The sequence below is a fragment of the Macaca fascicularis genome, chromosome 2 (assembly GCF_037993035.2).
Source record: "Macaca fascicularis isolate 582-1 chromosome 2, T2T-MFA8v1.1".
In the NCBI taxonomy this organism is placed as follows: domain Eukaryota; kingdom Metazoa; phylum Chordata; class Mammalia; order Primates; family Cercopithecidae; genus Macaca; species Macaca fascicularis.
The window spans coordinates 37503740-37525496 of record NC_088376.1 but is presented as its reverse complement, the minus strand read 5'-3'; the positions used below and the strand labels follow the sequence as shown (position 1 = coordinate 37525496).

Sequence of the window (21757 nt, the reverse complement as noted above, 5' to 3'; positions counted from 1 at the left end):
TCATTTTTCAATAGTCATTTCATTAGGTCCGCAGTGGTATCTCATTGTGGTTTTGATTTACATTTCTCTCATGACTAAGGATGTTGAGCAATTTTTATGTGCTTATTGGCCATTTGTATACCTTCCTTAGAGAAATATCTGTTCAAGTCCTTTGCCCCTTTTTGAATTGGGTTGGTTTTGTTTTTGTGGAGTTCTAGGAGTTCTTTTTATATTCTGAATATTTAGCCCTTATTGGATATATGATTTGCAATGTTTTCTCTCATTTTGTAAGTTATCTTTTTGCTTTCTAAATGATATCGTTTAATGTACAGAAATTTTTTATTTTCACGAATGGCCTTTTATCTGTTTTTTTCTTTGTTGCTTGTGCCTTTGGTGCCATATCTAAGAATTCATTGCCAAATCCAAGGTCATGAAGATTAACCCCAGTGTTTTCTTCTAAGAGTTTTACGGTTTAAGCTCTTATATTTGAGTCACTGATCCATTTTGAGTTGATTTTTGTATATGGCATGAGGTAGAGATCCAATTTTATTCTTTTGCATGTGGGAACCCAATTGTCCCAGCATCATTTGTAAAAGAGACTCTTCTTTCCCCACTGAATGGACTTGACACCCTTGTCAAAGATCCGCTAACCATAGATATGTGGGTCCATTTCTGGACTCTCAGTTATATTCCATTCGTCTATATAATCTTTATGGCAGTATCAAACTGTTTTGATTACTGTAGTTCTACAGTAAGTTTTGAAAATGGGAAATCTGTGTCCTTCAAATGTGTTCTTTTTTCAAAATTGTTTTGGCTACTTGGAATGTATAGGAATTTGAGAACTGATTTTTCCATTTCAGCACCAAAAGCTATTGGAATTTTGATAAGGATTATGTTAAATCCTTAGTATTGACCATGACCAGGGGCTGCTACAGCTGTCCAGATGCCTGCCTGGCTAGCCCCCAGATCTGCAGAGAAAAGCTGTGGTGGCTCTAGTGCCTGTGATTGAGCTGGTCAGCACCACCTGCCCTGTCCAACTTCCCCCACCTCCTCCCAATTGGTCCTCAGCCAGCCTTTGCCCCTCAGGGCCTCTCCTCCAGCTTCTCTGCCTGGGGGAAGAGCAGCACGGGCTATAGGTGCAAGGTATTGGGCTGTCAACAGCCCCTCCTTGAGGCCCTAATACAGCATCCCCTTCCTGCTCCCCAGGTGACAGCCAAGAGTGGCCTAGACGAACTGGTGAGTGACCTGCTCCAGGAGGCCCATACTGACCTGGAAAGGGTCCGTGCCATCTGGATCTGGATCTGCCATCACATAGGTAGGCCCACCTGTGGCACTGCTGGCTCTAGAATCCCTTGCTTCCTTTCCCCGCAGGCCTCTGCTCCTATCAGGTTATTCACGTGTGCAGAGTGACATGAAAGGTGGGCGGGGAGAGGGACCCAGGAGACTGGACTGATGAACCAGAGAGTTACCAAGGAGGATAAAATTTACCATGTGCTATTAGTCTCCATGAAAGTTAGTTGGAGGAGAATCCCTTGCAGCCTTCTGCCCATAGCCAGTGCCCAGAGCTGGAAACTTCATCCAGCAGCAGCCTTCCCTCTGTTCCAGCCTTCCCTCTGTCTCATCTCCACAGAGTTGAGAGCCCGGAGCAGCAGGTCATCTCAAAGAAGGATGATCATTGGTGGGGAGAATTTGCAGCTGTTTGAAAAGTGATTGCAATAGCAGAGGGTTCATTAAATACCAGAGCCAGGAAAAGTGGGTTCTCCACTTCCTGCTCCTACACTAGCAATGTTGGCCACTAGTCCCAGCTCAGTCTCCAAGGTTCTTGGAGCCACCTGAGGGACGTAGGCCTATGCAGCTGCCCACAGCTCTCCACAGGATGGCCTTGGGAAGCTCCCAGGTCAAGCAGAACTGCAGAGGTGGTGGCTAAGGGATGCTGCCCCTTGCCCCCTTGCAAACACAAATGAGAGTGGACAGGGCCAGATCACGAGGTGGACTCCTAGTCCTTTGACATAAAGACCAGCTGGGTCTTTCTCAGCCTGCTGCCACTGGGCTTTTCTTTTGTTCTTCTGGAACAACAGTTGGGAATGCAGCTTAGAGAATGAGCTTGCCAGGCACAGGTAGGAGGTCCAAACTGAGGATTTGAGAGACCCCCAGCTCCCATCCCAACTCCACCAGCTGTGCCTGTGCCTTAAAGAGGCAGGGTCAGAAACAGGACATTTATAGGACTTCGTTACCGCTCCTAGCCCCATGCCAATACACACATACACAGTTCCTTTGGGTCCTCAGTGGCTACAGAGACTTCTGCCTTAGGGCCTCACCGCAGGCCTCAGGCTTCTCTGCAATGTCTTCATCCCCTCCTTAGTGAAGTGACAGGCTGTGGGAGAGCAGCCTTCTCCACTTGGGGACAAGCTCTGTGTGCCCTATGGGTCAGCGTGAGGCCTCCGGGCTGCAGGAAGACGGGATCAGTGATTTCACTGGAACTGTGTGCAGAGCTGTGTGGTGGGGATTAGCAGAGAGAGCCCCATGCCCCTGCACTGTCCTACTCCCTTCTCCTCCTAGCCCCTCCTCAGGGGTTTGGGGAGCCAGGTGGCACCCTCTGCCAAGGCCTGCTCCTCCTCTCACCACTTGCAAAAAGAGGTGACAGTTCCACAGATCCCATGTGGGCTGTGGCTGTAGTTCCATTCAGCCCACTGTGGTTTCCTGGGGCTGGTGGCGGCCAGAGCACAGCTAGGGGTAGGGGTGGAGTCTTCTCGCCTCCCAGGCTCAGGTTCCTCATGATCCCCTCACCCGCCCTGTAGAGTACGACATTGCAGCTGCTCAGGAGAAGGACCGCCAAGCCTTCAAACCCACTGACATCCTGCGGACCCAGAAGACCAACTGTGACGGCTACGCTGGCCTCTTTGAGAGAATGTGCAGGTACGAGAGACAGGAGTCCCCGTGCTGACCACCAGATCCATCCCTCTCCCTCTTCCACAGTGCCATGTGCCTTTGCCCACATGCCAGGCCTGAAACCTGAGTTTGCAAACTCTGCTCTGGAACCCAAGTGAGTCCTGGAAAGGTCAATTTCTCCCTTTTTAACACCAGCATAATTGACTTTGTACCATCTGCCGGGCTTCGCGATGCATTAACATAATGGCAGATGAATGCACAGAGATAATTTGGTTATAAAAAGCCTTTTTTCCGCCTTCTCCCATCTCTATGCAGCTGAAGGGTAAAAGAATAGCAGGCCTGGGAGCGGGAGGACAGTGGCTGCAGATGCCAAGGGGACTGTGAAAGGCTGTCCTCAGGGCTGACACAGGGGGCCTCTTTTGGGGGAAACAAAAGATCTCCCACCTGAAAAGATTTGTCAGTTGGACAGCTGAATCACTAGGAAGCAGCTTCTCTTGGAGTCGCTGGGCTCCATTTTCAGCACTCTGGGAGTGGGCATATGGCCAGGTTGCTGGGGTGGGAGACAGCTCTGGCCTGAGCAGGAGAATGGGCCATTGCCGGTTCCCAGTGACTCAAAACAGGCTTAAGATGTGGGGTGGGGGGAGGGGATGGCCACTGACCTCCACAGCTTCCTGAGCCTACTCTCTGAGGTCTGCTGGGTTCCCCCAGAAAACAGTCAGCTAGCCCTGGGGCCATCAAAGAACCCCTCCCCGGGGGTGGATGAACGGCTGCCCACTGTCTCTGTAGGCTTCGGGGAGTGAGTCTTCTCAGGCACCCAGATGTCAGTCCACCAGAACTGCAGGTGGCAATTCATCAAAACAAGCGTAACACTTAGTCCACAGCAGGCAGTTTTGATAGCCTCAGCGGTGCAGAGGCGGCAGCTGCTGGGCACTGGGTGCATGCAACCTATTCCTGGCCCAAACCCCCTGTTGTGCTGCCTCCTGCCCCCCATCACCACTGCCAAGAACAGGCACCCACCCGGCTGCTGAGTTGCTCTAACGACCTCCTGCTCTGCTCCCTGTTTTTCCCTTTTCTCACTTTCAAGGCCATTTCCTGAGACCACAGCCCTAGAGGCAGCCACAGTGGGTCAGGGTACAGAAGATGCCACCCTGGCTGCTTCCCACCCCCTACTCCAGACCCAAGCATACCCCCTGCTGCCTGTGGGCCTCTCCAGGAGCCTGGATCCTCACTGGCCTCTCTACCCAGGCTCCCCTGGTCCTGGGTTCCTAACACCGCTAAAGGATCACACTGTCTGGCAAAGTCCTCCAAAATCTGACCTCAGCCAAGTTTCCAGCCTTGCACTGTGTGACACCACCTTCCCATCCACCTCTGCATGCACACCTGCTCCCTCTCCCCAGTGCTCCTCCCAGGCCCCACTCCAGGACAGCCCACAACCTTCCCTGTCATGTAGAAATGACAGGAAATGACAGGATATTCCTAGCAGACTTACGTGGAATGGGGCTTATTCTCTTTTAACTGATGAAATAGCCACAAGTCTTAGCTCCATTTGTGCCTAGCATCTTTCAGAACATAATTATTTTCATCTGATTTTGCAAATTTGAAAATGCTTAGCATTTTTTCCAAGTTCCAGGATATATCCCCCTTTATCCAGTATAAGCTTTCTAGCATACTGTAGAAGGAATGCCAGATTCGAAGCTAGAAAGACCTGGGTCTACCACGTACAGTGGTATCGCCTCCTTGATCCAGTATAAGCATCCTAGCATCCTTTAGAAGGAGTGCCAAAGTTAAAGCCAGAAAGACCTGGCTCCCAGTGTTTAATTTACCACCTATTCGTTTTGTTCCTTTGGGTAAGGCACTTAACCTTTTGCAGCCTCAGTGCTCTCATCTATACCTGGCAGGGCTATAGGACTCAATGAGACTGCAGTTTTGGGGTTTACCAACCCAACTTTGGGGTGGGTGTTTTTTAACCTGTCTTGTCTTTCTTGAGTATTGATTGGAGTTCTTTTGCTCTGTGGAACTTTCCTACAGACTCCGCCAGCCTGCATAGATTCAGAAAATTGACACTTGCCTTGAGTGAAACTGTCAGCTTTTTGCCCAGGTCCAGATACTTAACAATGGCCCCATTCTGGCCTGCAGCTTATCATTGAAACTCTCGCTAACATTTTGCATCATTTAAAGTTAGTTCCAACATGGTGATTACCATGTGCAAAATTCCTCACATCGCCTGAGATACGTAACAATAGTTCACAGTCCCCTGAATTCCTTTAACTTTTTCTTTAAAGATCAGTAACCTATCTATGCATCCCTCTACTAACTCTCTTTACCTTTAAAATAACTGCCAAAAGTTTGGTAAATTAATTAGCTAATTCTTTAATAACTGAGGACACGTAATCCACACTTGCCGATTTCTCCCTGCTTGGTTGTCAGGGTGGCTTCTTAGAAAGAGTTGTACCCACACGGACATCATTACTTTATGCCAGTCCATTCTACCTCCCTGAAATTGCCTCATTAAAGACTGATTTAATAAAGTAATTTGGTGGGAAATTCAGATATTTTCACAACTTCATTCATTTCCTTCTGTCTTTCCCAAGTCACTGATGTGGGGTTTTTTGGTTAGTGCTATAGCTTGTAACTGCTGGTCCAGTTTCCTTCTGACTTTCTATCATCCAATATTAATGTCTCTTTGCCTCAATTGCCCGCATCCTTAATTGATTCTGCCTAATTTCCTCGCAGGAGCCAAGCTTAATTCCCCAGACTGCTGCCCCTGAGTCAGCCTCCAGTAAATTCTCTTCCCGTTAGCATGGCTTTCACATCACCAGCTAGCAGGTTTTTCAGACTTTGGATAAAGCCAGGCGCTTATTACCAGTTTGAGCCCTGACACTAAGGGAGCTGGTTGTCACCAATCAGATGTCAGCTGGCTTTCCACCCATCCTCTAGCTGTCACCAAGAGCAGGGGCAGGAGTGTGTACAGTCAGATGGCCGCTTCTGGTTAGCAGTATGTCCCCTATAATCCTAAAACATCACTTGGTTCCGAAGGCCCCAGAAGATAGGGAGTGGCCATCTAAGCCTTCTTCTGGGAAATGCAGATTCATTGGATAACCTTAAATTATCACCAAGTCTGATGCTGGTGTATGAGGCCTCTGAAAGGGACATCTTCGCCCCCCACTCTTAGAGCTGCCCCAAAGGATGGCACTCACAAAGATACGCTATGTCACTAGTGCAAACCATCTTTTCATTTCACTCTCTGTACCACCTATAATGTACAGACCAAAACAAAATCTTGATTTACAAAAGAGCTGGTGTAACACGAAGTGCATCAGGACAACTGCATCCACTGCTGCTTCCGCCACCGGCTAGCTGTGTGTCCCCAGGCAAGGCAGCCTCTCTCTCTGAATAGCTGACTCCTCCCTCACCTGTCGGAGAGGAGGCCTCTGAAGTCACGTCTCATGAGGTTCTGCACAGGGCCCTGGAGAGAGAATTATTAGCAAGATTACTTGTTATTGACCTAGCTGTAAGGGTAATGTGTAAGAAAAGGGAAAAGAGAGCACATGGGAGAAATATAAACACACTGTCAGATTATAAGAAATCAAGTACATAAATTGTGAAAGATAAGCCATGGTTTGTTTGTCCTGCTGCAGTATAGAAACCACAGCATTTTCAACAAAAGAGCAAAAGAAAAGCATACTTCATTGTCTCTCCTACAGGCACCTTCCCTCCCTTTTTCCCCCACTTGGCTCAGACATTCTGGGAGAGGTGATCAGATTTGGGAGAGTCTACCATGGTCAGAGCCCATTGGTGGAGGGTGCACCTGCCCACCCAGATATTTCAGCCACACTGCTGCTGGGGCCTGGCATTGGTGCTGACTGTAGCAGCATCACACAGTTCCTACGGCAGGGCCTGGACCATCTCAGTATAAAATAATACCAAATTAATACACTAGGATACACTGCACCAAACTGGAACACGCAGATCTTTTTAAATAATAAGGATAATGCATTCATAGAAGACTCAGCAGCTTCAGGGTTCATCAAGGGTACCCAGGTAATGACACTGCCTTCTGCTTGGCTGCCCCTCTGTTCAGTCTCTTCAAATCAAGTCACATTTGGTGGCCATGTGGTTCTTTGCAGCCCTCGGGGCTTCTCTGATTGAGTCCCTGAGCCCTGACGTTTGCTGGAGAGGGGGCTGCAGCTTTCTCCAAATCCTCCAGGGTGCTCCTTGGAAGCTTGTTCAGGGCATCTTACATCCATGTTTTCATTGTGGCTTGGGATACCTATCAGCCATGAACTATGGAGGTGGAATTGAGGTTGTCAGTTCTGTAAAGTAGAAGCGAAGATTCTGCAGTCTGAGGTCATTAAATAAATCTCCTTGGGTGATATTTTAGGCTCTGGGGTGGCTGGTCGGAGCTCTTCAGGAGGTGGAAATGTTTCTGTGCTCTGCCCCTCCTTCAATGCTCTCTGAGCTCCTGCCTGCAAAGTTAATTTCTCCACCTTTGGGCTTTCTGGGACTTTGCTTATAGACTGGCATTTTATAAGCAAAGTTCTGGAGACAGTTCCAGTGACAGTTCCCATATCCACGCTCCTTCCAACTGTCAGCACATCTAGGGCAGCCACTGAGCCTTATTTTTGGGATATCATATTTTATTATGTTGTTACATTGTGTTACATTGTATGGTGCCACGTCATGTTATAGTATTCCCTGCTACAATGCTTTATACACAGCGTGTGCGGCCAGTGATCTTTTGATGACATGAAAGAGTTGTGGTTCATCCTGGCTAGCGAGAATGGCTGGAGACGAAACTCCTGTGAGTTCCACAATCACTGTCTTATACATACAGATTATTTTGCACGAGAATTATGGCATATTTACAATAATGCTTTACATTATGACCTTCTTTGTCCAGTTCATCTGGCACATTGCTGCCAGGTAATAAAATATCCTCATATCAGAGTCAAGCATGGCATAAGCTTATAGCTGAGTTTATATTTTCATCTTTTTTCTGCCCCAGGCATTTCCCACAGCCTTCCCAGCTTCTCCTCAGCCTGCCAGAGAAGAATCAACCCCTGGAGATCATTTAATGCCAACCTTTCTCACTGCCCATGATGAGCCTGGCAAGGCCACCCATGAGGTGACCATTAGACCTGAGAGGTGACCTTATTTCCTGGCTCTGGGGCCACCATCCCCACTCAGAGCAGTACAGGTGGACATCCCTGCCCCTCGCTTCTTCCTCCTCCTTTCCTTTCCAGGACTGGGGCACACTCTCGCTGCTGCTCCCTGACTTCATTCTTCCAATCTTGCCTCCACTTCACCCCCTTGAGGGCAGGATGTCCCCCTGGACACATGGCTTCTCCCAGAAGGACATTCCATACCCACTCTGATTTACCCCACCACCTGGAAGCTGCACAAATGCTAAATTCCTCTCCTTCCTTCCTTGACTCCAGGTGGCTCTGAGCAGAGGACAAGCATCAGTGGGCAGCGTGTTCCACAATCACTGTCTTATACATACAGATTATTTTGTATGTATAAGAGGAGCCCTGGAGTGGCTTATGGCCTTTGCCAGCAGAAAATCATGACACCAGGATCTAGTTTCTCTTGCAGTCTGTCCCCATGCCCCCAGGTGCTCCAGAGGCCCACAGCTCCACTAAATCAGTTCACCTTAATGCAAAATGAGCCATTCTCCAAGCCCCATTGTTCCCAGGACTCCCCTTATCCCTCCACATAATCCTAGAAAGTGATATGCACAGACATTCTAGGCAGCAATGGAAAGTAATTTCCTGAAGAATATAATTTTAAGTAGTATTTATGGTTTTTTTTTCCAATTCTCAAAGTAACACATAATCATTATTAAAAATTTAGAAAATATAGAGAAGTTTCAAGAAAAAATTAAAATCACCTATAATCCCATTGCTAAGAGACCAGGTGCCTTTTGTGCCATCTCTTCCCCTCTCGCTCCCTGCCCCTCCTTCTCTGTGCATGCAGGCAGCGCGCGCGCACACACACACACACACACACACACACACACACACAGCATCGGCATGACATCGCACTGACTGGAGAGACTGACATGCTGTTGTCAGTTCACGTTGTGTCAGGGGCACTGTTTAGCTCACTAAGTATTTTTCACATCATTTCTTTTCCTCACCCAGTCTCTGAGTAGATGGGACCCCACCTCCTATCGAATGTCTATCCCACCCCTACACCTCCACCCACTCCCCTGGCCTTGCTTTCCACTGGTCCCTCTCTGCTAGCTGTTTCCTCTCAGACTATAAACACATCCAGATTTCCTCATCCTGAGAACAACCCCCTCAGCCCTGCATCCCCCAGCACTCCCCACCACCCTCCACTCTCTGCACTGCAGAGAAATGAGGAGAGGGCACTCCAGGTATGCAGGCTGCACCTGCTCCCCTTCCTTCCATGGTCTCCTCAGCTACTGCCTCCTTCTGCCCTGGAGTGGCTTATGGCCTTTGCCAGCAGAAAATCATGACACCAGGATCTAGTTTCTCTTGCAGTCTGTCCCCATGCCCCCAGGTGCTCCAAGAAGCCTTCTCACAGAGCCCAGCTGGTATGTTCTCATGGGATTCTTTAGAGGGCTTAGGAGGCCTGAACCTCCTTTTGTGAAACAGCAGGCAAAAGGGCAGGGTCTGGAAAACTTCCAAGCCCCTAAGGAACCTCAGCACTAGTGACCCGGACTTTCCGCAGGTGAGCAGAGGTTAAGGCAGACATTGTAACACATCCTCATTGCATGCATGTGAAGAAACAATGAGGGCAGGGAAAGTAGAATCTGTTAACCCTCAGGACATCACATTTGATCCCAATTACTCTCTCAGCAAGTGATATATATTAGTAATATTTAATTATTAGTAATAATTAAATAATTAATTAGTAATATTTTGCTAATTTTAAATTACATGTTCATTTTTACTGCGAAGATTCCCCCTATTCCTATAGTAGATGCATGGCCATTTCACCCCATTACCCTGGAAGGCTCCATGGCCCTCTTGCTTACAGCAACTGAGGCTGGAGCCCTGGTCTGTGGAAGGGCACCGCCCCCATGGGCCCATCTCGCTGAAATAGGTCCCACCAACATCCTGGTCTGCAGACTCAGCTCAGCAGAGTAGAGCACAGGGTCAGCACTGAGTTGGGACTGAGCAGCTTGCGTGGTGCTCAAAGGAGCCCCATCAAAGGGGCATCAAGCACATCCTTGGCTTCACAGTTGTGTATCTATTACACTAATTTTCCATGAGTGCAAGGAAAATGTCTTGAGGAAGCGGCACCTTTTCTAATTTACACAAAGGCCCTAGAAGGGCTAGCATGGGATGTCCCTAGGTCAGACTACCAGTGAAATTGTCTGCACAGTCCACCCCCTTGGCTGTCCTCGGGGGAGCAGGGCTGCTGAGGAGCAAGACTAGCTGGCCATGAAAGGATACCCGGGGTCTTGCTTTGGCCTTGGGCTGGTGCCCACAGCCCAGGCCTGGGCCTCAGGGTTTCAGCTCCAAATGTCTAGTTTTATGTCATCCCCAGAGATGACCCATGCCCATCTTCCCACCCAGGTTCCCAGAAAGCGGTGCCATCTCTACCATAAGCAGTGGGGAGCACAATGTCAAAAGGACCCCAAAGCTCAGGTTGACTGGTCAGCGTTTCCATTCCCCTCAGGACGGCCACAGAAGACTCCAGAATTGTGGCCAGGGCAGGCAGTCAGCAGATGACCTGAATGCACCATGATGGCTCTTGCACCATGTTCACAAAGGACAGGCCCACCAGTAAGACCTGAGCAAGCTGGCAGCTGGCCAGTCCTCCCTGGGCCAGGACTGGAGACACCCACCGCCTGCCCCTGGGTTCCCGTGCAGGCTTCCTTGGGAGGAATAGCAGCGGAGTAGGGCTTGGCTTCTGTACCCTCACAACCAGCAACCCCCCAACATCTCACGCGTGTCACGAGACCCATCTCTTCAGTCACATGTCCAGAGTGCCCTGGTTCTCCCAGCAGCTGTGCTCACCCCTTGCGTGTAGGTTTTGTTGCAGGAACATTGTCATTTCCCCAGCTCCTATTTTCTTGAAGCCAACCTCACGCTTGCCCCCATTTTTTCCTGCTGAAGAGCTGCTTGAGGAGCGTGTCGAGCAGGCTCTAGGGATGAACATTTCAGAAGTGATCTGAATGGTGTTGGTCTCAGGGGAAGAGCAGACAGCGGAGACTGCAGCCAGTCTGTACCGACAGGACCAGCCAGCACTGTATCTCCCTGTCCCCCATGCCCAGAGATAAAAGTCCTCAAGGCTGTTTATATGTGAGTATAGGAAGCAAGAAAAAGAATAGGCAGGGAGGAGTGATGGGCAGCAAACATGCCTGAAACCTGAGACCATGGACAGACTTGGAGGCAAGTCGCAGCAGGATCCTCCTCTCAGACCCCCTGTCCTGCCCCCAGGATCGCTGGAGTGCAGTGTATGACCGTGCCTGGCTACTCCAAGGGCTTCGGCTACCAGACAGGGCAGAGTTTCTCGGGGGAGTTTGACCATGCCTGGAATGCTGTGTACCTGGAGGGAAGATGGCACCTGGTGGACAGCACCTGGGGCAGCGGCCTGGTGGATACCACCACCTCCAAATTCACCTTCCTGTAAGTACTTGTCTCAGTTCTGCTGGGCGTCTAGCAGGTGGAAGTGGAGGAGGTGCCGGGTTGCATGAAGCAGCAGGTAGAGAAGGCCAAGCGGGAGGGGAAGGAGAGCCAGGAGGCCCCACGCGCACCCCTCCCCGGCTCTGAAGTGGGCTGGCTCCAGGCCAATTGTGAGGACCCACACCCTTTTGTCACCTCACCCTCCACTGACAAACACCCCCCTCTGACTCCCTGTAACTCCCTCCACCAAAGCACTGAAAGCCTGGAGCGTTTGCCCCCAGGTCACATGTGAGGAAAGGCAGGGCTAATAGCCTTCTTTAGTTGTTGGCAGGTTCCCTTCCAGACTTTGGCCATTGACCGCATTACCAGGCACAAATGCCAGAATGTTCTCTTACTACTTTGCCCAGACACCAGGCTCCTTCTCCTCTCTGGTCTGCGTGAGACCATATCACATTTCTGAGGAAAGGGCTGTGGTTTTGGGGGAAGGGGAGCTATTGGCAGTGCAGGGTCACTGTGAGGCACAGTGGGGCAGGGCAGCTGGGGTGCAGGGGACTGGAGCATTTCTGTCCTCTGGGGCTCTGGCCAACCCTGGCCTTAACCTGAGGCTACATACAATATTCTTCATGGATCATGATGCTATCAGCAGCTCAGATCCCTTTTTATTCAGAAACATGAGTGTGCTCTGTCTGATTTTTGCAGCTTAAATCTTGACACTCCCACACATGGGACAAATACAAGCCATGTGCACACACATCCTACACGCAGGGCTCACGCACTCACAGATGCCCTCTTTACCACTGTTATTCTCAACACTGCTCCTCTTAGGCAGAGCAAAGCCTCCCCCGTCTCAGGAAGGGCCTCCCTGTTCTTCTCTTGATCCCCATTACTGACACCCGGAGAGTCAGCACTCCAGTCGGTCCTGGAGAGCCACAAAAGGTCCCCACCAGCACAGCTGCACAGCACAGAAACAGGCTGTGGTAGATGGAGGCAGTGAATTCAAGCGCTCTGTCTCCCTGTCTTCCCACAACCCCACTGCGTGTTCCACAGGCTATGCCTTTGCCCCCTTTGAACTTCGGATTGTCTTTGAGCATGAGGGAGTCCATTTTCCCCACGACACCCTAGGGCACTGAGGGCACTGTGGCTTCCCTTAGAAGCGACCTCAGACCCTGCCTTGGCTACAATTTCTGGAAGCATCCACTGAGGAGGAGTCTCCAGTGCCCATGTTAGAGTTGGAGATGGCACCTCTTCCCATCCAGGGTGTCCACAGGACCGCTCCGGTGGGTGTGTTGGGTCCCTGCCTCCTCTACACAGAGCTGGCTGCTAACCAGTTTGTCTCTGCTCCAGCTACAATGAGTTCTACTTCCTCACCCATCCTGCACTGTTCATCGAGGACCACTTCCCAGACAACAAGAACTGGCAGCTGCTAAAACCTCCTCAATCTCTGAGGCAGTTTGAGAACAACATGTATCACAAGAGTGAATTCTACAACAAAGGGATGCTGAGTGCCCACCCGGAGACTTCCATGATCAGAACAGGTGAGCCCGGAGCAGGTGCCTGTGTGCTAGCAGCAGGGATGGAGCGTTTCGCACTGTCCTCCAGGAGCCCGCCTGACACTGTGCTTTCAGGGCATGCCCTTCCAGGAGCATGGCCTGTGAGCTTAGCACAAAGCTTGTGTGTGCATGTGGATGTGTGGGGGCTGCTGAGGCAGCCCAGGCCATCAGGGCAGGGAAGGGCCATAGGCCACATCAGCAGGGACAGAAGCTCACTCACACTAGCATAAACCCAGAAAGGGATGTGTCTGAAGGCTGAAGGTTTCCTAGAACTTGAGGGCTGGACACACAGCCTGGCCTGTCACAGAAGCCAGGGCTGAGTGGTTCCTAGCTGGGTGAGTCTCTCTCAGCTCACAGAGCAGGGAAAAGGACTGCATCACCCCCACTACACATAGCTTCTGGGCTCAGGTGCTCAACAGAAGCTACTGGCCTGCTGTGTTCTCTTCCCCAACTCCTGCTGGAGAGAATACATGGCCTCAGCAGAGCTGCAATCTGGGTGTTGGTGGTCCAACCAGCAAGGGTGGGGAGCAGCAGGGGTCTCCCAGGACAGGTAGGGGCAGTCCCACCCAAGACAGAGACTTGGGGCAGACTTCCTTAGGGAGGTGGCCTCTGAGCTGGGTCTTGGGAGAAGAGAACAGGCATAGTAGCTAGACAGAGATGGACATGTTTTAGGCAGCAGAGGAGAAGAGGGGACACAGTAAGCCCCCAGCCTCCAAACTCAGGCACCCCTAGATGAGGGCCAGGCTCCAGACCTCTGTCTGGCTGGCTCAGTACCCCTCCCTTCTGGAGGCGGGACCCAGCGGTTTCCAGCCCACCCCCTGGGGCAGTATAGGATACCCAGCTTAGCCATCTCCCATGGCTGGCCTGGGCTGACATTTGCTCCCCCAACCCTCACCATGGAGCCATAGCATCTGAGTATGTTTGCATACTCTGAGGCATATGGGGGCTACCTTGGGGGGGCCAGAACTGGTCACAAAAATGCAGGGCCTTCTCTGGAAGATTGTCTCTTATGCCTTTCCAAGGCCTTGGCACCTGATCCAGTGCTGGGCACACAGCCTGGGCACACTGCAGAGCCCTGTAAGTCAGGTCAGCCCAGCCTTCCACACCTCAGCAAAGGACTGCCTGGCGGCACTGTCTCTGCCACTGGGGACGCCATCCACCCAGGACAGGAGGTCTGAGATCATGCTGACTATTAGCACAAAGGGCCTGTGGGTGGCCCAGAGCCCCTGGGGAGCTCCCACCCACACTGCAGGGCAATGGGGCAGCCGGAAGCACAGGTGCCCCCAAGTTAGTTCCAACTGACTTGTCCCTTCCACCACACAAGAGCTTCCTTTGCCAGGTTGCTGAGCTCTTGCATACTCTTCCATCTCCAAATACCTGGCAGCTCCTGTGGCTAAAATAACAGCCTGAAGTTGCTCACTTTGGGAATCCATTTCCTGCACTTACAATAGATGGAGGGCTTGTTCAATGTATCATAGGCCATTGAACCATCGGAAAGAACTGACCAGGTCAAAGCAATACCAAACTGATGCCATTGAGTGGAGTTTGCCTTTTTAAGAGACATAAAAATATAAACACCAGATTCCTTAATTTATAGAAATCTAAACCTAAATATGATTCCATATATCTGATACATATTTACAGAGTATTTCTTTGTGGTAGCTAGTTAAGAGTGGGGAGGGGAAGGAAGCAAAATAGGGAAACTGAGGTGAGCAGAAAGGAAGGGAAGGAAGAGGGCACCTAGATAAGGGGGTGGAAAGCTGCCGGGCTCCAGGAGAGCGCCGCGGAGGGGAAAGGAGAGGTGGAGGAGGCGGGGGGACTGGAAGAGCCCATGGGCTCCCACAGAGGTCTGCAGGGGTGACCAGTCCTTTATTTCAAGTCTTCCCAGTCATTCAACACACCTTTGGCAAGAACCCTCTGGGTGAGACACCGCAACCAGGCACTAAGACATGGCAGGAAATGAAGCAGGCTGGCCCCTTCCCCACCGAGCCCACAGCCCGGCAAGGAGTTCAGACACTACACAGAAGTGCTCACGTGATGAATTACAGCAGTGGAACGTTCTCTGAAGGAGAGCCAGGGCTAGGAGAGAGCTTGCCAGGGAACTCAGCCTCAGCTGAAGGGTCCGGGTGGGCTGCTTTGCCATCGGGACATTACCACGAGGCCTTATCCAGGTTTGAGGGAAGTGGTGGGGAGGGAGGAGTGGGTGGGAGGACCCTGAGGCATGAAGGGTGTGGCCTTGGAGGATCTACCAGAGTGCTTGATACTGGCGAGGCAGGAAGAGACAGGTCTCTGCATGGGTCTCCAGCTTCAGGGCTCTGCCATGAGCCCGGGAGTAGCCAGGCAAACATTTTCAAAGGAGCCCTGGGGCTGCTCTGTGGGGTGCTGGGTGGTGCTCCACAATCAAAAGTGAATCGCAGGGGGATCTGGGCCTCACTGTGCAGGACTCACAGCCAGTTGTGAGATGGAACAGGACAGGGGCCATGCGCAGTGAGGAGCTGAGGTAGCTTCTGCCCACTGAGCTAGTTCAGAAGTGAGGGGACAGGGGGTTTTCACCAAGAGGAGATAGCAAGTCTGTTGATCTTGGTCACTTTCCTTTGGAGGTTACCACGGGACAGATGTGGCATGCAGTGGCTGAAGGCAGTAGAGAAAGCAAGTAGGCAAATAAAATAGCACTCAAGCACCAAGAGTCACACGATTTCAGTGTAACAGAAGGGGAAGCAATGGCATTGGGGTTAAGCAGTGCTCAGACAGTGGGATGAGGGCCAGGCCTCAAAGAGTGGGGGTTGCAAAGGGAGGAGAGGACTCCGAGGAAGGCGTGGAGGCCAGCAGCCTAGGTCCTCCAAGGTCTGAGGGGCCTCATTATTAGGAAGTCACTGGAGGGTGGGGGCAGAGGGAAGTCACTGGGGTGCCAGAAAGCTGAGGGGCAGAGAGGAAACGGAGGCAGCGGGGGGGACATGTGGGAGTGCAGGGCAGGTGCAGAGTGGGCAGCATCTGAGAAGGCTGGGACAGCTTTCGAGGTAGAACAGCCGTGAAGAAGGTAGAGGAGCTGTCTAAGCAGCCTCCCCATCATGCTGGCCCGTGTGGGCTTCTCCCATTCCTGAGGTGGGAGTTGGCATGGAATGCACATTCAATGGGAAGTGTATTCAGGACGTTATCCTAGAGCCCAGGCACAGTGTCCTGCCTCCCCCACCAAGAGCCCAAGCTAGGGGAACGTTCCTGGTGACGTGGATCAGACAGCCTCTCTCCTTCCTTTGCGCTCAACTGTGAACAGGGCTGGGGAGGTTGCTGGGGCTGGGAGCAGATGACCAGTTTCTGAGAGAAGTAAGGCCAGGCTCTAAGAAGCCACTGCCCCTCCCTGTGGCCCTGGGAGCCAGGAAGGACCAGGCAGATGGGTCCTCATGGGCTACAAAGACTAGAGAACTGACCAATTCTCCCTGAAAAATCAATGACCAGGACAGATGAAGATGGAACTGCAGAGCAGTTTCAAAGGGAGAGACGGCGGTGGGGGTGGTGGTGTGTGGCAGTGTGGGGGTTGCAAAAGACCCTCCTGTGCACACACCGGCTTTTCAGGACCCATTCCTGAAACATGGCTAAGATACACCTATGTGAGAAGCATGGGGTGGGGGACGTGGGGATCAGGGAACTGCCCCACCCCAACCTCCTGTGCACAGTCTCAGGGAGTGAAGCCATTCTCACTAGTTTTAAGGACAATGTGTTGACATGACAGCATTGACACTTAGATAGATGCTGGAGGGAGCAAGGTGAAAGCTAGACCTGAGACTTGGGGGAGAAGGTGCCCCTCCTGCCCCATGATCCTCTCTGGACATAGGCAACCTTCATCTAATGTGAATCAAATGGGCAGGATGCACACATACCGCTGGCGACAAATTTTTCTAGAGGCTCCTTAGCTTTCATTTATCTCAAAGAAAACTACCTGAAGGGAGTAGGGAACCCTTCCAGCGGTGCGCTGCCACTGGCTGCTGCCACGCTCAGTGAAGTCATATTGGGTGCTTGAAATGGACTGTGGTGAAAGTATTGACACCATGGAAATAGGCAAGCACTATAAGTCAAGACGTTTTTCTCCCAGGGAGACAGTTGTTAGACATTTACCAGCACATCAGCACATGCTGGACCCATCTCTGTTGACCCCGACTTTCTCTCCACAGTGAACGGGAAGGCCACGGTCACCATTGAGAGCTGCGCCCCAACACTGTTCATGTTCATGCTCAACGGCAAGCAAGAGCATGGGCTGCTGAGCCTCAGGAAGAATGGGATGAAGTTGGAGGTGTACCCTCCAACCATGGGCACTCACAAGCTGCAGATCTTTGCCAAGGGCAACTCCGACATCTACAGCTCAGTGCTGGAGTACACGCTCAAGTGCAATTATGTGGACATGGGTGTCCGGCTGCCTGCTGAGCTTCACCAGCCCGTGGGCCCCAGCTGGTTCTCGGAGCAGATGGGCATCATGAAGCCCTCCCACCCTGACCCTATCATCCACACCAGCGATGGGCGCTGCTCCATCAGCTTCAGCGTAGAGGAGGGCATTAACGTCCTGGCTTCCCTCCATGGGGATGATGGCCCCATCACTGAGGAGACACAGCGGCGCTACATCTTCCAGCTGCACTGGGAGAAGCGGACCGAGCTGAAAGTCCAGCTGCCCCATGCCGGCAAGTTTGCCCTCAAGATCTTTGTCAAGAAGAGGCAGGAACCAGGAAACTACATCTTCGTCTTTAATTACCTCCTATGCTGTGCCAACACCAAGGTGAACTGGCCCATGTTCCCTGAGAGCTTTGGCAACTGGGGGCAGGACAATGAGCTGCTGGAGCCTCTGTCGGGTGTGCTTCCTGCCAACCGGAACATCCCATTCAAATTGAAGCTGCATGGTATTGCCAAAGTCCTGGTAAAGGGGCAGGACACATGGCCCCTGACCCTGAACCACGAGGGCTACTGGGAGGGCAGCTGCAGCACAGCTGGCTGCCAGGAAGTCTATGTCATGGTGCTGGAGAATGCCAACCACAACTTCTACTCCTACATCCTGAAATACAAGGTGAATGCCCAGTGAGGCCTGTGCCCCGGTCTTACCCTCCCAAAGGGCCAAGCCAGACCTCCCCAGGGAGGGCTCAAGGGAAGTGCAGGGAGCCCTGGACACCACTGAGTCTGCATGAAATCCCTTCTAGGCCTCTGCCTCAGTGTCCCTCCTCTGAAACAGGAGCTGTGATCTTTGTGTTCCGAAGGCTTCACTCAGATGTGGCTGTGACTGAGGGGACAGAAGCAGTGGCTCTTTAGAAGAAAAAGGTGCTATGTAAATCTAAGGTATTGTAAACTGTACACCTGCATCCAGATGCCCCTTCTCGTGTTAGTGCTGCTGTTGTTGTTGTTGTTGTAGGGCTGATGTGGGAAAGCAGGGATATTGCCCAGGTTGACAGCTTTTCACATGATGCTTAGAGAATTCTCTTCCGTGCCCAAGGGGACATGATTTGCAAGGCTGAGTTGTCCTTGAATCACAGAGCCCCTTTCAAGCAACATCACCATGCCTCTCGACAGCTCCAGGCCCCCAGAGAATCTTGGACTATCTTCTCCTCCCAGACCTGATCATCTTCCGCATCCTGCTGCTTCTTCATTAGCTACTTCTTGTTCTTCGAGAGCCCTAGTAAAAGGGTGTGGTGAGGAATCTAGCTGACCCACAACTGGCTGGAAGCTGATTATCTCCACCATCCCTAAGTATAGTCAGGAATGTGACAACCAGAAAGTTGTGAGGAGACTCCAAAGCAAAGAGCAGCCCATGCCCGCTGTGGCTGTGCAGGTGGGAGGGACACTGTCAGCAGAGCTGCAGCCTGTGTCTGAGGGTGTAAGACCTCCAGCTCTGCTCTGAGAGGAGTGCACAGGGTAGTTAGTTCAGTCTAAGGCCTGGAGTGCCCTCCAGGCCCTCGCAGAGCCTGGGTCTCAGGCCCCTGCCCCGCCTCCACAGGGAGCCTCCAGAGGCTGGCCAGGCCCTTGGGGAGCCTTGCAGATAGCCGTGAATAAGGACCTGGCCGCAGATCAGGTGAGTAGTGCAGTGCGGCAATGCCGAGGAGACTCACACCTTAACAGGGCTCTGCCTGCCCCCAGCGTCTCTACCAGCAAAGCCAGGGCTGGGAAGACTTCCAGCTGCACGGGAGCAGCTTTTGTGCCTGTCTCAGAGCAAACGTCCCATCCCATCTCCTTTCATCCCTTCCCTGAGAAGATACCCACCTCCAGTCTCACCTTGCATGGGGACAGCTCAGGGCCCCTTCCTTGCTCAGGCCAGACTGAGAGGCCTCGGCTGCCCAGCTGGCCCTCAGCAGCGCCTCAGGCTGCCGTTGCCATGGCAACGGAGGAAAGGCTGGCTTCAGCGAGGGCACATGAGAGGGAAAGGCGAGAGAGGCCCCGCATGGCTACTGCAGAACCATCCTGGCACACAGACACACTCCCTGCCGAACTCCTGGATTCTCCAGCTCCGTGACCCCTGGCTGTCCCAGTGCCCCCCACCCCTGAGAGCCAGCACTGCCTGGTACCTCTCCCCACTGCCCCTCCTCAGGCCTCCAGGCTCAGCCACAGCCAGGGCCAGCTGGGACCCTCACAGCTTCCTCCGTGGCATTCACCCTCACATCCCTGTATCCAACAAATGTCCATGGGGTGCTTTGGTAAGTGCCAGATGCTTGGGCTACAGAGGTGAACAAAGGGGGCCTGGCCATCCAGAGCACAGGGTGAGGAAACTGCCAGGTGGCAGCAGCCTCCCTTGCCCAGGTCCTGACTGAAGATCCAGGCTCCGGACACTTCTGTTCATTATCCCACGGGATCCCTCCCCTAAAAGTCCCCACTGCCACCCAGCAGGGTGGCCTAGCCCAGAGCCAGCTCACAAAGGTGCCCATCATCCAACAGACCGGGGGCATCGAGCACAAGGGGTGTCGCCCCTGGGGGACTGAACTGTCCTGGGCTGGTCCTGCACCCTCCGCAGTCTCTGCCACCGAGGCCACCCAGCCAGCCTCGTGTCACTTACACCTGAAAAATGCACAAAGGCCCCGGAGGCATAACAGCTATGCACCACCACAGGGAAACAAGGGGAGTTTTACACCCTGAAAACAGCCTTCTTGCACACCTCTGATTTTATGGGCTGAAAGAAATGTGTTTGTTTCATCAAAATAATAAGTGCCTTGGATGACGCATGTCACTCACTGGACCCCGCGCTGGCTGTCTCGCCTAGTCCTGCTGGAGACCCCATACCTTTTCGATATGTAATATAATTAATCAATACATCCTGGAGCATGCAGAGAATGCCACCCAGCAAAATAGGAGCTGTCCCCAGCACCAGAGAGGGAGGCCCCGCCTCTCAAAGCACCGCAGGGCATCGGCAAGCCCCTCCCTCTCATTTAACCAAGCACCCCGTTTGTAAAGACAGCTGTAGGAGCAGTCAGAAAATCACCTGCATTTCTTTCCACTGAAGTAAAAATACATGAAATGAAATCTAATCTTCATGAATTTTTACACGCATGCTGCTCAGGGTAGACATTCGGAGTTGCATTTTGAAGGCTTTTCTCCAAATCCCCATCTTTGTTTCCCGGGCGACGAGTCCCAGTCGCCGGCGGAATGGCACGGGCGCCCCCAGGTGTCCGAAGTGCGGAGCTGCCGGCTCTGTACGCCGCGAGGCCGCTCTATCACCCGGCTTTTTACGCAGAACTTGAAAATGCTGTGGAAATGTTTATGTTAAAATCACTAGGTGCTTTCTCGTGGCTTCTCAGCGCTTCCTCATGGGTACACGGAGGACATCTTTGTCACGCACAAGCTGTGAAGGCATCCTGGGGGGCAACCTGGTGTGTTGAAAAGACAAGGGATGTGATGGGACGGTTGTGCCTGGAAATCACTTCTTGAAACAGAAGCACTGGACGTAGGACTGGATGGAACAGCTGTGACTACACTCATTACTATACCAATGAAGGACTGGAACCGATCAAACTCAGAGGGTATCTGCTTGCAATTCTCGGGATGGCAGCCCCCAGGCCACAGGGCAGAAGGGAACCGAGGGTGGAGGAGTGGTGGGCAGAGGCACTACCACCATGACTGCAGTTCACTTCTCTCCAGCTTGTTTCAGAAGTGCCACCAGCTCAGCTGGACTCCATTTTCAATCCGATTATGATCATTGTGAGTTCCCCATATGTTACATTGTCCTACCAGGACAGCCTCCTCACTGCCTGCTGAGATTAAAAGGAAATAAATAGACTAACTGAAGCATGAAGGATTTCGGCTAGACATAAAGAACTATTTCCTGTTGTTAAGCAGGAGGGACGAGTTGCCAAGAAAGTTTGTGAAATCCTCTTCTCAAAGGACTTGAAAAGGAGAAAAGTTTTCCCAGTGGTCTGAGGTTTTAGATGCCATGTTCACTAGAAGGAGTGGGTTTTCTCTTCTCGAAACCAATTAATTCCTGAGATATCCTGGTCTGTCTGCAGCAAACAGAGAGTTAACAGCATCACTACATCATTTGCTATTGGCAAAATTTTCAAAGATGGTGTGCCTCTATAGCCCACCTCGGTTTATCTTAGGTCTATAATTTCTTTTCATTTGGAGTAAGTAGTCAGCAATTGAAAGAGGTGATTACTTCTCATAATGTGTGCATTGAGTTGTGTGGGCCGGTGGCTGTTAAGTATGCTTTCCCCACGTTGTTGCTGGTGTTGTTTTTCAATAAAATTTATATTCATTTTTATCCAACAATGTAATTATTGATTC

General features: G+C 51.7%; 2 protein-coding genes across 13 annotated transcripts in view; one reads left to right on the top strand and one right to left on the bottom strand.

Moving 5' to 3' along the window:
* KY (kyphoscoliosis peptidase) overlaps window positions 1–21739 on the top strand; it is a 49966-nt gene extending 28227 nt beyond the window's left edge. For all 5 annotated transcript variants that reach the window (XM_015445112.4, XM_015445110.4, XM_065539949.2 and 2 more), the window contains 5 exons: window positions 1186–1294; window positions 2778–2895; window positions 11283–11471; window positions 12813–13003; window positions 17185–21739. In XM_015445112.4, coding sequence (XP_015300598.2) covers window positions 1186–1294; window positions 2778–2895; window positions 11283–11471; window positions 12813–13003; window positions 17185–18080 — 1503 coding nt within the window. In that variant the 3' untranslated portion in view covers window positions 18081–21739. The remainder of the gene's footprint in view (window positions 1–1185; window positions 1295–2777; window positions 2896–11282; window positions 11472–12812; window positions 13004–17184) is intronic.
* Window positions 6078–21757, bottom strand: part of CEP63 (centrosomal protein 63) — a 124668-nt gene continuing 108988 nt past the window's right edge. For all 8 annotated transcript variants that reach the window (XM_074031083.1, XM_074031086.1, XM_074031089.1 and 5 more), the window contains one exon: window positions 6078–6334. In XM_074031083.1, the coding sequence (XP_073887184.1) occupies window positions 6313–6334 (22 nt within the window). In that variant the 3' untranslated portion in view covers window positions 6078–6312. The remainder of the gene's footprint in view (window positions 6335–21757) is intronic.